General features: G+C 38.4%; 1 protein-coding gene across 1 annotated transcript in view; it reads right to left on the reverse strand.

Annotated features, from left to right (window-relative positions):
* Positions 1-14,432, reverse strand: part of LOC124721347 (serine/threonine-protein phosphatase 6 catalytic subunit) — a 78,191-nt gene that overhangs the window by 22,406 nt on the left and 41,353 nt on the right. Inside the window, exon 5 of the mRNA XM_047246268.1 lies at positions 11,230-11,309. Coding sequence (XP_047102224.1) covers positions 11,230-11,309 — 80 coding nt within the window. The remainder of the gene's footprint in view (positions 1-11,229; positions 11,310-14,432) is intronic.

Below are 14,432 nucleotides of genomic sequence, written 5' to 3' on the forward strand. Positions count from 1 at the left end.
ATCACCTGAAGATAACATTCAAAAGAAATGACTACAATAATTGGCATAAACACAATGCACTATCGAGCAGACAGAACCTCCGTAAACCACTTCATGAGGAAGAGAATCAAAGAGCAACAATATCTCTCAGAATGGAAAGAGAGGGCGAAACAGAAGCCCCTGAAGATGAGAACCCAGGTATAATCTCTTAAGAAAACGAGTGTAGCGAAACACTTGTGAACTGAAGTCTCACATGTAAAACTATTTCTTTGCAATCTGTAAACAACGGGTGGCACTACTTTGTCAGCATAATGTAGAGATATCCACACTGATGCACCTTTAAGCTTTATGTCAGAAAGTAAGGAAAAGAGAAGAAATACTCATTACATATCTCGGTCTGAGTGATACTCTCAGAGTGAAATGATGCAACTGTGTAATCTGCAAAATCTTTAGGTCTGAGTACTGATTCTCAGTTAACAAGTGAAACTTTTAGTATACATGACAGTGGGTGTGGCCTAGACATAGACACTGGTGGTAACAAAGACCTGAGTAGTTGGAACAAAGCCCTAAAAAAACTGAAGACGACATGACAGACAGTGATGAGGGCAAATATGTTGGGGCAGTGAAATGGCTGCGAAATGAAGTAGACTGGCAATGGGAAAAAGTAGACAGCTTGTACATGCCTTCAGAAACACACATTTCCTGTAGCAGATGTGTGTAAGCCATTTTATTTTATTTTTTTTTGCGGGGGGGGTTACACCCCAGAAGCAATTATGAGTAAAATAACTTGTGTTACAAATTTTAATTACATGAGGATGTATATAAAAGCACATTCCTGCCTTCATAATTAGAGGAATGTTTCTACAGATGAGTTGTGTGTCTTTTGCACTGCAGATATTGACAGGAATTTTTCGCAATCAGGCCATAAAATCCTATTTCAGCAAAAATTTACTTTTGAACAGACAGATTATGTAGCAAGACAGATTGAAATGGCTTTGCAGGCTTCTTCATTTTGGAAACCATGACAAAATAATGCATTTCAGGGGAATAACAGATAGTTTAAACTGGGATCAGACATTCAACACCTTTAATATCTTTAAACATTCAACCAACCCTTGAAAAAATACTTCTGTGGATGAATCACTTACATTATGAAAAGAATGGCTGGCGACAAAAACCTACCTACCTACCTACCTACCTCTAGCAACAGTTAAATTTGGAATAAAGTCCTACAACATATGTGAATCACCAACAAGATAATGTGACACTGTGTGATTTATAAAGGAAGTTCCACAAGATAGAAACAAATTTATTTCTACTTATACTCTGAAAACCAGCTTGACTGTTGTAATGCTTGTTGAGCCTCTTTTCAATTTAGATCACATCCTCTGGATGGACAATTATAAAAGTGTACATTTGTCTCACTTTTTGAAGAAAAAATTCTATGAATGCACCTAGGACACTTTGAAGACAAACAAAAAATGTACCTGATGTCTTCAAAAATGCTACAGTGAAGAGAAGTGAACTTTTATCCTATTACACTGTGTTACAGTGTTAAAATGGATAGATAAGAGTGCCCTTAATATAAACATTCCATAATGATGCTGTTGCTACAGCAATCAAAAGGGAGCAACAAAATAAGAAAGCCTCAATGTGTTAAGACAAAGTTCTATTATGGGCAGTATAAATCTTCAGAGATCAGAAACTAAAACTTACTTTCATGCAAAGGAGGAAAGTGTTAAGTGCACCATCAGATTTTCAGAAAGACAAATATTTCAGTGTACAATGCATTTATTGTTTATCATGCTAGTGAGAAGGAAAAAGTACTTGTAAATTCAGGCCACTTCTCTTAAAAGGACTGCTAGAAACATGGTAAGAGGGTATCTTCACCTCAATGAGAATGACCTTAAAAAATAACAACACTAACTGCTTACAGCAATGTACATCATTAAGAAGGTACCACGTGCAAAGAAGAAGAGTACACTTACAAAGAGATGCTCACTGCAACACAATGGGGAAATGAAAAAGAGACATTGCTCTTACAGAAACTGTGTGTAGGATTCTGTTTTGAATGTTTCTTTAAGGTACACCACATTGAAAGTTCATTTTAAGTGGTCATTCATGTTTTAAATGTAATTAAGATCTACTGTTTACAATTTCTGAAAATTTTATTTGGAAAGGATTCCTACACTAGTGTTATTTAAACAAGACACAGCATTGTTTTACCAGCTGGCTGTCTGAATAACCCCCAGTGGATTAGGCAAGAACAAATAAACCAACTTAAAAGTTTTACTCTTAATTATTTCAGTTTATCAACAGTACTGCTTGGAAGTCTTAAGGAGTCTTTCATTGACACCAGTAGACCCAGGAGGAGGCCACTGCAACCATGGCCGAAACGTTGGTTTTTTTCCTGCAGCAGTAGTTTTATAAATTATGATGCAGTACCATACCCAGAAAACTTTTACGTCGAGACTTTCATCATTGCTGACAGACTGCTTGTGACTCACCATTTGAATGCATAGCAATCATCATCTACAGGGTTAAAATCAAGAGACCTCACTGATCAGACCATGCAATTGGACACTAACAGCTGTTATGCCTGTCTCATATGGAGTCAGATTTGTTGGAATTTACATGCGAGCTAATGCGATGGCTCCCTTGAGGGCTCTGTCATCTGCTACCTGACTGTCCTGCCGGGTGCTGTGGGTGTTTTCCGTAATAGGTCTGGTGCTATTTTACTTATGTGCCCTAGTTGGATTCCCTGCGTGCTACCGGCACAGGCCAATCAGGAGCCCCGTTTGGTGGCTGACATCACAGCCTACAGGGGTGGGAACTCTTGAGACAACACCAGTTAACTCTCGAGACCAAACAGAATGTCACATGCTGTCAGCCGACCTGAAATCTTCCTCAAATGATTGTAAAAAAACTATCCCGTAAAAAAATTTGATTCATGCACATCTTATAACTTCATCAGCTTCATGATGAACTGCTTATGTTCTCATTAATGGTCATATTTATTATGATACTTTACGATTAAGTAAACTGCGGCAAGAATTACAGAAAGTTTGCAGTGAAAACAGAAGTTGCTATGGATTCACATTTGGTGCATGTTAGGTCAATATTTTGCTGCATATGAAATGTAGTTAACACATTGAATTTTTCTCTAAACTTTGAAGGATATTGCTACCTATTATCAATTTCAAAAAAAATGGTTCATATATAAAGCGCTTTGCCCCGAACTCGCGTGCCAGCAAAAAAGCCAGAATGAAATATTCACTAAACTTCTTGTATCTCTTAGACAGTGTATTTTACCATATGATTAAGATCAATATGTGAAACTTCCATATCAACTGTGATATTCCACCAACTACCGATTTTTTTTTCAGTGAAATGATATAATATCTAAGTAGCGTCGATAGCTGGTGAAACAAGAATTATTGTGGGTTTGAAACAATACATGTGAAGAAATAACATGTTTATTTGTATACTGAGACTGGGCATTTTCATGAACTATTGATATGGCTTTACATCAATTGCTATTTTATGCTTCTTTCACAATTTCAACTGCATTAGAATGTTAGTGAGATGAATATTTATAGGCTCAGCTGTATTTTGGTGATATAAACTAATTAATATTTTTTTTTTTTTTTTGTGGTTTTAGGGCGCACAACTTCAATGGTCATTAGCGCCCTGACTACGTTAAGAATGCACCGCGAGGCACAAGTTTAAAACAACAACTAAAAGGGAAAACACGATAAAAGACAGACTGACAGGCATAGGATTAAAAAACAGCATCATCAAATGTCCTTAGAGAGGTTTGTCAAATTGATAAAACGAAGAACGCGAGCAGCTGCTCGTGGGTCATCCGCTAAAATGGCATCTAGACTACATGGCAGGCCAAGATCAAGACGCAGTGTGTTAAAATCCGGACAGGACATTAAAATGTGGCGGACCGTCAGCAATTGCCCACATGGGCAGAACGGCGCCGGCGCAGCCGTCAGCAGATGGCGATGGCTGAACCAGCAGTGTCCAATGCGTAACCGGGCCAAAACGACCTCCTCCCGCCAAGAAGGGCGGGAGGAGGACGTCCAAGCCGCGGGAAGAGGTTTCAAGGCCCGAAGCTTGTTGTCTGTAAGTGCAGCCCAATCGGCATGCCACAGCGATAAAATGCGCCAACAAATTACCCTGCTACAATCCGACGAAGGGACACAAACTGAAAAACTAATTAATATGGCAACAAGGAGTCTTACGTGTTGCTCAAAACTCACCACTGATAATGTTTCTCTGAAGAAAAATGAAGGTGATGATAACTCAGGGGAAAATAATCACCACTTCTGTTGAAATTTCGGCAAAATCCCATACCACAGTTTATTTTTAACAATGAATGATATGGACTGAAACCAGGGAATGGATCTTATTTCTACATCTCAATAATTTAAGATATAGGTAAACAATTAACAGCACATATGGTCCCAGCTTTTCTTTCTGAGCCATATACACAGTGAGGGATATTACTTTTTCACCACAAACATATTTGTCAGTCAAAGATATCGGTAACCTGTTTACACTTTGATAGTGTAGCTGACTGGATTTTTGCAAATTTAAACGTTTTCATAATTCTCAGCTTTCTACTTCGGGTTTCAGAAAGCTCTTAGTAGCAAGAATAATTTGAGTGCTACAAATTTCCTAGAGCACAGTAGATTTGGTAGTTTTGTTAAGGATTCTTCAATAATTTACTGCTAAAATTTTGACAGTTGAAGTGTCTTTACTCTGAAAACAGCCCAATTTCGCTATCTGCATGTCAACTGGTGAGTGTTCATCAGTGTATCTCAAACTACTGCCTAGCCTAGAAAACCCTACACGTGTACATCACAAGCAGTCTGCTACCTGAGTAGCTGCTTCCTTTGTGTAGTGCACCCACAACCTAGGATGTGGATTCCTACAATTCCCCACCCCACAACGCAGGTCCAGAAATATGTAAGTGAATTTTATCCATAGTGGATGCTGTTGAACTCTGTGACTGTTCCTTTATAGGCTGTAGAAAAATTTCCGCTACCAGTCACAATAAAATATTATTTATTCGTCACATGACCGGTTTCAGTTTGTGCCCATCCTCAGGTGTTTACAATTCAAGTAGATGTTTATATTGCTGGAGATCACTGTATAAATACAAAGAACATTATTTGCTGGTGACTAAACAGATACAAGTGGAACAGTTTTAAGTGGCAAGGCAGCATTTGTCAAACATATATCTGTACTTACATAAAGATGAAGCATCACTCTTATAATTACACTGTGCTGACAGTTCTTGCACTTAGTTGAACATTTGTTATCATTTTCACATCCATGTTTGTTTTAGAAAATTTAGCTGCATATTTCACTATTGTGATGTGCACTCGTGACATACCCTGCTTTTACAGAAAAACATGTAGACTATGGACAAAGAACTTAGACATAGGCAGTGCAAAGATGTTGCTCATACACAAACATGTAGGTTATGGTCAAAGAACTTAGCCATAGGAAGTGCAGGGATGTTGCACACAGATACTTAAAAAGCTATTATAAATTTCGAAGTTTCTTGATCCACATTTTTGCCAGAGAACTTAGATATAGGCTGTACAATGATGTTATACACATGAAATTTTTAAAGCTATTACAAATTACAAAAATGACAGTTAAAGTTTGTGTTTAGAATATGACTTTTACAAATTACGATAATGATGCTTTAGCTATTGTGTGATTACTACATCAGATTTCCGTATCATGTAACTTTGTTATTATACACACATCAAAAAATGTTTTGCATCACCTCAGTTCCGAAACCTGTACAGAAAATTGGAATAGAGATCAACATAGACATCATTTCTGCTGTTTTTATTGCTCATGAAAACCACACATTTCATGTTGTACCACCATACAGCGAGACCTTCAGAGGTGGTGGTCCAGATTGCTGTACACTACAGTACCTCTAATACCCAGTAGCATGTCCTCTTGCATTGATGCATACCTGTATCCGTTGTGGTATACTATCCACAATTTCATCAAGGCACTGTTGGTCCAAATTGACCTACTCCTCAACAGCAATTCGGCGTATATCCTCAGAGTGGTTGGTGGGTCACTTCGACCATAAGCAGCCCTTTTCAATCTATCCCAGGCATGTTCGATAGGGTTCACGTCTGGAGAACATGCTGGCCATTTTAGTTGAGTGATGTCATTATCCTGAAGGAGTCATTCACAAGATGTCCACGATGGGGGCATGAATTGTCATCCATGAAAATGGATGCATTGCCAATTTGCTGCTCATATGGTTGCACTATCGGTCGGAGGATGGCATTAGCATATCGTACAGGCGTTACGGGGCCTTCCATGACCACCAGTGGCATATGTCAGCTCCACATAATGCAACCCCAAAACAGGGAACCTCCATCTTGCTGTACTCACTGGACGATGTGTCTAAGGCATTCACCCTGACCGGGTTGCCTCCAAACAAGTCTCCAACGATTGTCTGGTTGAAGGCATATGCGATACTCATTGGTGAAGAGAACGTGATTCAATACTGAGTGGTCCATTCGGCAAGTTTTTGGGCCCATCTGTAATGCGCTGCATGGTGTCATGGTTGCGAAGATGGACCTCGCCAAGGATGTCGGGAGTGAAGTTGGGTATCAAGCAGCCTACTGTGCACAGTTTGAGTCTTAACATGACGTCCTGTGGCTGCACAAAAAGCATTATTCAACATGGTGGCATTGCTGTCATGGTTCTTCAGAGCCGTAATCTGTAGGTAGCGGTCATCCACTGCAGTAGTAGCCGTTGGGCGGCCTGAGCAAGGCATGTCATCTACAGTTCCTGTCTCTCTGTATCTCCTCCATGACTGAACAACATCGCTTTGGTTCACTCCAAGACACCTGGACACTTCCCTTGTTGAGAGCCCTTCTTGGCACAAAGTAACAATGTGGACACAATCAAACTGCGGTATTAACCATCTAGGCATGGTTGAACTACAGACAACACAAGCCGTGTACCACCTTCCTGGTGGAATGACTGGAACCGATCGGCTGTCAGACCCCCTCCGTCTGATAGGCGCTGCTCATGCACGGTTGTTTACATCTTTGGGTGGGCTTAGTGAAATTTCTGAACAGTCAAAGGGACGTCTGTGATACAATATTCACAGTCAATGTCTATCTTCAGGAGTTCTAGGAACTGGAGTGACGCAAACATTTTTTTGATGTGTGTATCAGAGGATAATGAGCTATTGTTTTCGAATATCTTATGAAATATGTGGAGACTAGATTTATTTGCAAGCTCCACTTGTTCATTGAGAATAAGGTGTGGCGAGTTAGAGCTGTGGATATAAATTTCTAGCTCTTCGAGCAGATTCATTTTCTTTCCTTTGTCGACGGTGTGTAGTATTTGTAGGTTATCTGTAATGGCTGTGGCTGAGTGACCGTGGTCTTTTAAATGCATTGCAAAGGTGAATTTATCAAAGTTATTTAGCCGGAAGGCATCCATATGCTCACAGTACCTTGTAGTGAAACTCCTTCCAGTTTGGCCTATGTAGAACTGTGGGCAATTGTCACATAAGTGTTTGTAAGTACCTGATTTGTGGTGGCATTGGTTAGTTGTCTTACTGGATGATGTGCTGTTGTAGCTTGTTGTTAGTGCTGAAAGAAATTTGAAAACCAGTTTTCTGAAAGAGGTTGGCAATTTGGTATGAAATTTTAAATTTTACCTATAAAGGGTATGCCGGCAAACAAGTCTTATCTCCACATATTTCTTGAAATATTCAAAAAGAAAAGCTCATTATCCTCTGATATAATAACAAAGTTATATGATATGGAAATCTCATGTAGCAATCATACAACAGTTCAAGTGTCATTATCATAATTTGTAGAAGTCATATCGTAAACACAAGCTTTAACTGTCATTTTTTAAGTTCTCTGATGAAAATGCGGATAAAAAAACTTTGCAATTTATAACAACTTTTTAAGTTTCTGTGTGCAACATCCTTGCACTTCCTATGGCTAAGTTCTTTGTCCATAACCTATATGTTTCTGTATGAGCAACATCTTCACACCTCCTACATCTAAGTTCTTTGAACAACATGTTTGTATGTAAACACAGTGTATATTGCGAGTGCATGGTGCAACAGTGAAATATGCAGCTAATTTTTGTAAAATTGAAACATGGACGAAACAATGGTAACAAATGTGCAACTAAGTGGAAGAACTGTCACTACGGCATAATTATAATAATTATGCTTCATCTTTATTTACGTACAGACATATTTTCAACAAATGCTGCATTGCAACTTACAACTGTTCCACTTGTATCCATTTAGTCACCAGCAAATAATTTTCTTTGTATTTATACAGTGATCTCCAGCAATATGAACATGTACATGAATGTATGAACACCTGAGGATGGGCACAAGCCCAAAATTGGTAGTGTGGCGAATAAATAATATTTTATTGTGACTGATAGTGGAAATTTTTCTACAACCCAGAAATCTGCAACCAAAACTGTCACAGTGTTTGGCTGAGACTCTCCACTCGGCTGCAAACCCAAGGATCCCAATCAATTTTGCAATGAGGCTGAAATTGTGAGGAGCTCTGCTTGCACCCTGCTTGTGCCGCCAGCAGTCTTCACCACTTCTGCCAGCCACCTGTATGAAGTAAAGATAACATCACAACCCATGTGACAGGAGTCACTGCTGAGCCACAACTTGCAGACAACTGCACCCTGTATGCTCGACAGTTGCAAGTTGACTGACATACCATCATAAAGTGACTCATTTGAACTGTCACCCGGGCCTGTACATTTTCCTGATATGGAGAATCAGTCACATCAAAATGACCCTCTTTGAGTAGGAAAAAAATCATTGTTTTGGAATTTTGCTTCAATTCAATAAAGTTCTGTGTTGTCTCCACTTCTTTCAGCACTCTACTACCACAAGTCAACAATATATCACAAATATTACAGTTTTTTCCACTTGACATTGCACTTCAAATGCCAACATCACACATTATATTCATAAATGGAAAATTCAATATGTAACTTCAAGAACAATTCTAAAATTTCAAATGAAAAAATAAAAATTGACAAATGAACTTTTAAGTCAGAGTATCAAAATAAAAACGCTTTGAAGTAGTGCAGCAATCTAATTTTTCGCCATAATACACACTGGAATTTTCTTTGTGCCCCATGCTGGGGGAAAAAAAAGGTCACGTTGCTATTGTTACTGTGTTTTGTTCACTCTTTGTACCACAGATACTTTGTATGGGAACTCAAACAGTGACAACTAATAATGTGCTTGCCAAAGTGAGAGCAGCAACATCTACATCTACATTCCACAAGCAACTGTATAGTGTATGGTACCTTGTACTACTGTTAGTCATTCCTTTTACTGTTGTACTCTCAAATAGAGTGAGGAGGGTGGAAATGACTGTCTATATGCCTCTGTATGAGCCCTAATCTCTCTTATCTTCATGGTCCTCATGTGAAATTCACATTGGCAGCAGTAGAATCATTCTGCAGTCAGCTTCAAATGCTGGTTACCTAAATGTTCTCAACAGTGTTCCTCGAAAACAACATTGTCTTCCCTCCATGGACGCCCATTTGAGTTCACGAAGGATCTCCACAGTAGTCGCACATTGATCAAACCTACCATTAACGAATCTAATAACCTACCTCTGAATTGCTTCAATGTCTTCCATTAAACTGACATAGTGGGGTTCACCTAAGTTTCAGAATTATTCTATAGCACAACACTTCAAACGCTTTGTTGTTGTTGTTGTTTTACAAAATTATTCACTCCCATACAAATGCTGTGCTCTAAACCAAAATTGGAGCTTATGTTTGATACTTTTAGACTTCTTTCAGCCAGGAATGCCCTCCAACTGTGCTACTCAGCTTTTCACATCGTCCTTGCTTTGTCTGTCATGTGTTTCTTGCTTACAAGGCAGAAGAATTCCATCACTTTGCTTACTTCATGGTTTCCAATTTTGATGTCAACATTACTGCTACTCCTCATTACTCTCATCTTTCTTACATTTATATTAAGTATTTGGTGTGTACTTATCAGACTGCTTATTTAGTTCAACAGGTCCTGCAATCCTGCCTCACTTTCAATGAGGATAGAATATCATCAAGAAAATCTTATCACTGATACCATTTCATCCTAAATTTAAATTGGTTGGTTGGGTGTTAATCTTGAATTAATGACATTAGCAAGAAATTTGATTGAATTATGAAAGCATGTAGGCATTTAATATCTAAGCATTGGAACCAACACTTATTATTTATTAAGAGGAGGCAGTAGTTTACCCATTGTTCTATCTCTGAGGGAGGATAGGTCTTATTTGCAGCTGCAAATCTGCACCTTGGACGGTCAATGCTGATGTGCAAGTAGTCACTTTTCTAGCCAAATGGTCACCTTGTTCATTCCCTCTGATACCTATATGACTTAGGGACCAAAGACTGCTTCACACTTACTTGGCTGTGGTGATCAGTTATATAGTCTTATCGCCAGTTTCCTTTCCGACACTGACATTTTTGAACCCGTACTGAACAAACAAAACTTTTACACATTTGAGAAATGCTCCTAGCAAATGTCTAGTTCGGCAAGTATTTGCTGCAAGATGCACGCAACTGTTCCCACTAACTTGCATAAGGTGTTAAAGAAGATTTGCTGGGGGGTGCTTGTATGGAAAGAACTTTGAGAAGTAGCTTCTGCAAGCACCTTGCCAAAGTCTACTTCCTTGTGGTCACACGCCTTGTGGCCAAACTGACTGTCATCTAACAGATCCTCAATTTTCTTTTTTTAAGTGTATGACCTGTTCAAGCTAGTGGTGTGATAGTTCTGCAGATATAGCAGGGGAAAAGCTCAAGTATAAGACAACACTTCCTCCAGATAATGTCCAGTCCCATAGTGTTATCAGTTTGTGCAAATAGCTAGACTTAAAATTATGAGGGTGGAGAAGTTTACTATTTCCTTAAGTAAACAGCTATGACTTAGTCAATATGGAGCACAGGTGGCAGCCAGGTGTTATGTCAAAGACTACTCATGGTCAGATTCAACAATTAATCTCTAACAAATAAAATGTTGGCAAATTCACACGTTCGTTTACGAATTACCAAAACACACAATCCCATTGTAACACGAAACTAGGAACTTTAATAAAAGCAGAGTATTATTGAAGATAAACTGCCAGGTGATTTAAAAAAAATATATTATTTACTAAAATGTTGACATACCGCTGCAACTGTAAGAAGATCAAACACCCGACAGCAGTAACGCCATGCATTTGGATTTCCGTATTTGTTCTGGCACTCATCTGAAAAGTTAAAACAGACATGTATCTGTGTTTCGTAACACTAATTGCTTAACACAAACAGATGCACTGAATTGTTGCATCTAATGTACTGAAACTACATTACCAAGATTACTATGATGCAAGACTCATTTTGGAATTCTGGATCATTAGTTTCTTAACATAGTCATGTTAAAAGTAATCCTCACCATTACTACTACTACTACTACTACTACTACTACTACTACTTTCTGAAAGCAACATCCCTAATATGTTACCATGTTTTCTTCAATGTAACATTAATTTCGAAATTAATATGCAACAGTTGAGAACTGTTGCATCTGTATACAACTGAACTAAACCTAATTGAGTCAACACCCAAAAATTACATTAATGTAATTTCAATTACAGGCAAATGGAAGTGGAAGTTTAACACCACCAACAATAATAATCTGAATACATTTGTTTGTAGTCCCTTACAACATGGAACATCTGATATAGCCAGTATTAATTTTAAAAGACCTTTACTTATTGGCATTCAAATGTTCTCGAGACTGTAAACGAGGTTTCAAGCTATGTTTACCAGTTTCATTTTTGGCCATCCTGTGTAATTGCAAAATGATCCTTGGGCAAATAAATTACTATACTGTTACAGAGCAAGGTATCTACAATATAAATTTTCAATGAAAACAAGAGTTTATCATTGGTATGGCAAATGTACCTCAAAAGTACAGGGAAGTGTACAAAATGAGAAACTCTTCAATTGTGCAACAGTTCTTTGTGATTATAGAATGGAGACTTACACGGCCATTACTTGCGTTACATCTACATGTAGAAGTAACACAAATAATGGCCATGAAAGCCTGAATTCTATAATTACAAAGACATTGTTGATATTTGTTTTGTGGACATTAGGCCATGGTCCAAGGCATAGCACTCTGCCTAATCTTTTGTCTTCTAATGCTGGAGACACCATCAGAGGTTTTAATGACTCAGAAAGCAGTTGCAGTCTGAAACTTAGTAAACCAAACTGTTTCTGTGTATCCATGCAACGGTCAGCTCATGATGGCATCAGACCACTGTATAAGATCATGGAGTTGTGCCGATGTATGTTATGGATCTAGTGGTGGAAAAGTTTTGTTTTATTTAGCACTAAGGCCCGCAACTTATCTAATTTCACACTGCGTTAAAACCTGAGCTTTCTGTGGTCAAGGCATGTGACATCATGCAAGAGGTACCTAGTGCTGCTACAAGGTGTCACACTCGATGCGTAGTCTCGGTAAGAGTGGCCAGCACCATCACTGTACGGCAGCGTAAATGCAGTGGCACATAAAAATTGACAAAAGCAGAGCGCGAACTCTGGCACTGAGGCAAAACATATGCAGAAATGGCAGAAAATATCTTAGTAAGCATGTTTTTAACTATTGTATGAATACGGGACCAAAAATAGATCACTCTAGCACTATATATGCTAACAATATATGGAGCTTAATACAGTGAAAGCAAAAGATATTTATGCAGTTACATATTTCTGCTTTGAAGCTTGTTTGGGAAACAAATCACTGAACTACCAAGAATACAGACAACAAATTTAGGTGTTTTAATACTTGTTTTCCATGACAAGTGGAAGTAGTTAAACATGAAACACATTACTCCAGATAAGATAAAACCGTACAACATATATTAATGCCTTCATATAGACAGTAAATCCCTGTGTGTACTATTTATGGGACTACAAACTTTACAGATTTAAAGTGGTGTCAATCCTGTGTGTTCACCAAAATATCTTCAGGTGGATGTTCATTTACAGTAAACAGTGCTACAGCCACCAACTACAAAGGCAGAAAAAAGGCATCTAGTAGATTCAAGCATCTGGATATTCAAAAGGCTGGACTGTATCTATAGAATTGGCTGGTCAACTGCAAATGCATTTTCCCTGGGTGTTTTGTATCTCCTCCATTTACTGCTAATGCCCACTAATTTATTCTTTCTTTGTTCTGCAGAGAAACGAGTATACAAAATGCATCAGTATCATTGGTGTAAGTCATTTCACATGTCTGTATCAAATTTTAATTTGTTTCATGCAAACTTAACTGAAAATAAAATCATGTTACCTTCATTAGAAAATTATGATTCAATACTTGTTTGTTATTGTTTCTACTTGCCAAAAAATACAGAATTTAAATAAAAATAAAACAAAATTATTGTATAGAGGTTTGAACCTGAAACGTGTTTTTGGTAAACACACTGCGACGCTATTTATTAAGCTGTTGTAATGCACCACATTGCTTTCTACTTAAAAGCAGTTGGAAATCGTCTCATTTTTAGAGGTAACTCTTTTGACGTCTTCTTTTGTAAACTGTGTTGCAGTGTATTAGCAAACCGATACCTGGATACGGACTTCCATATCCCATAAATATAGATAAAAAATATCTGAAAGGGCCAGTCTATATGGTCCCCTTCCCAGACAAAAGTTCATGCACTGAAGTGCCAAAGAAACTGCTATAGGAATTTGTATTCAAATACAAAGATATGTAAACAGGCAGAATATGGCACTGCGGTCGGCAATGCCTGTATAAAACAAGTGTCTGGCACAGTTGTTAGATAGGTTACTGCTGCTACAATGGTAGGTTATCAAGATTTAAATGAGTTTGAATGTGGTGTTATAGTCGGCACATGAGCAATGGGACACAGCATCTCTGAGGTAGCGATGAAGTGGAGATTTTCCCATACAAACATTTCACGAGTGTACTGTGAATATCAGGAATCCGGTAAAATATCAAATGACCAACATTGCTGTGGCCGGAAAAAGATCCTGTAAGAACGAAACAAAAAACGACTGAAGAAAATTGCTCAGCGTGAAGGATGTGCAACCCTTCTGCAAATTCCTGCAGATTTCAGTGTTGGGCCATCAACATATGTCAGCTTATAAAAACATTCAATGAATCATCATCGATATGGGCTTTTGGAGCAGAAAGGCCACTCATATACCTTTGATGACTGCATGACACACCGCTTTACGCCTTGCCTGGGCCCATCAATACCGACATTTTACTGTTCATGACTGGAAAAATGTTGCCTGCTCAGACGAGTCTCATTTCAAATTGTATCGAGCAGATGGACGTGTTCGGGTATGGAGACGACCTC

Source organism: Schistocerca piceifrons, chromosome X (assembly GCF_021461385.2).
Source record: "Schistocerca piceifrons isolate TAMUIC-IGC-003096 chromosome X, iqSchPice1.1, whole genome shotgun sequence".
NCBI classification, from domain to species: domain Eukaryota; kingdom Metazoa; phylum Arthropoda; class Insecta; order Orthoptera; family Acrididae; genus Schistocerca; species Schistocerca piceifrons.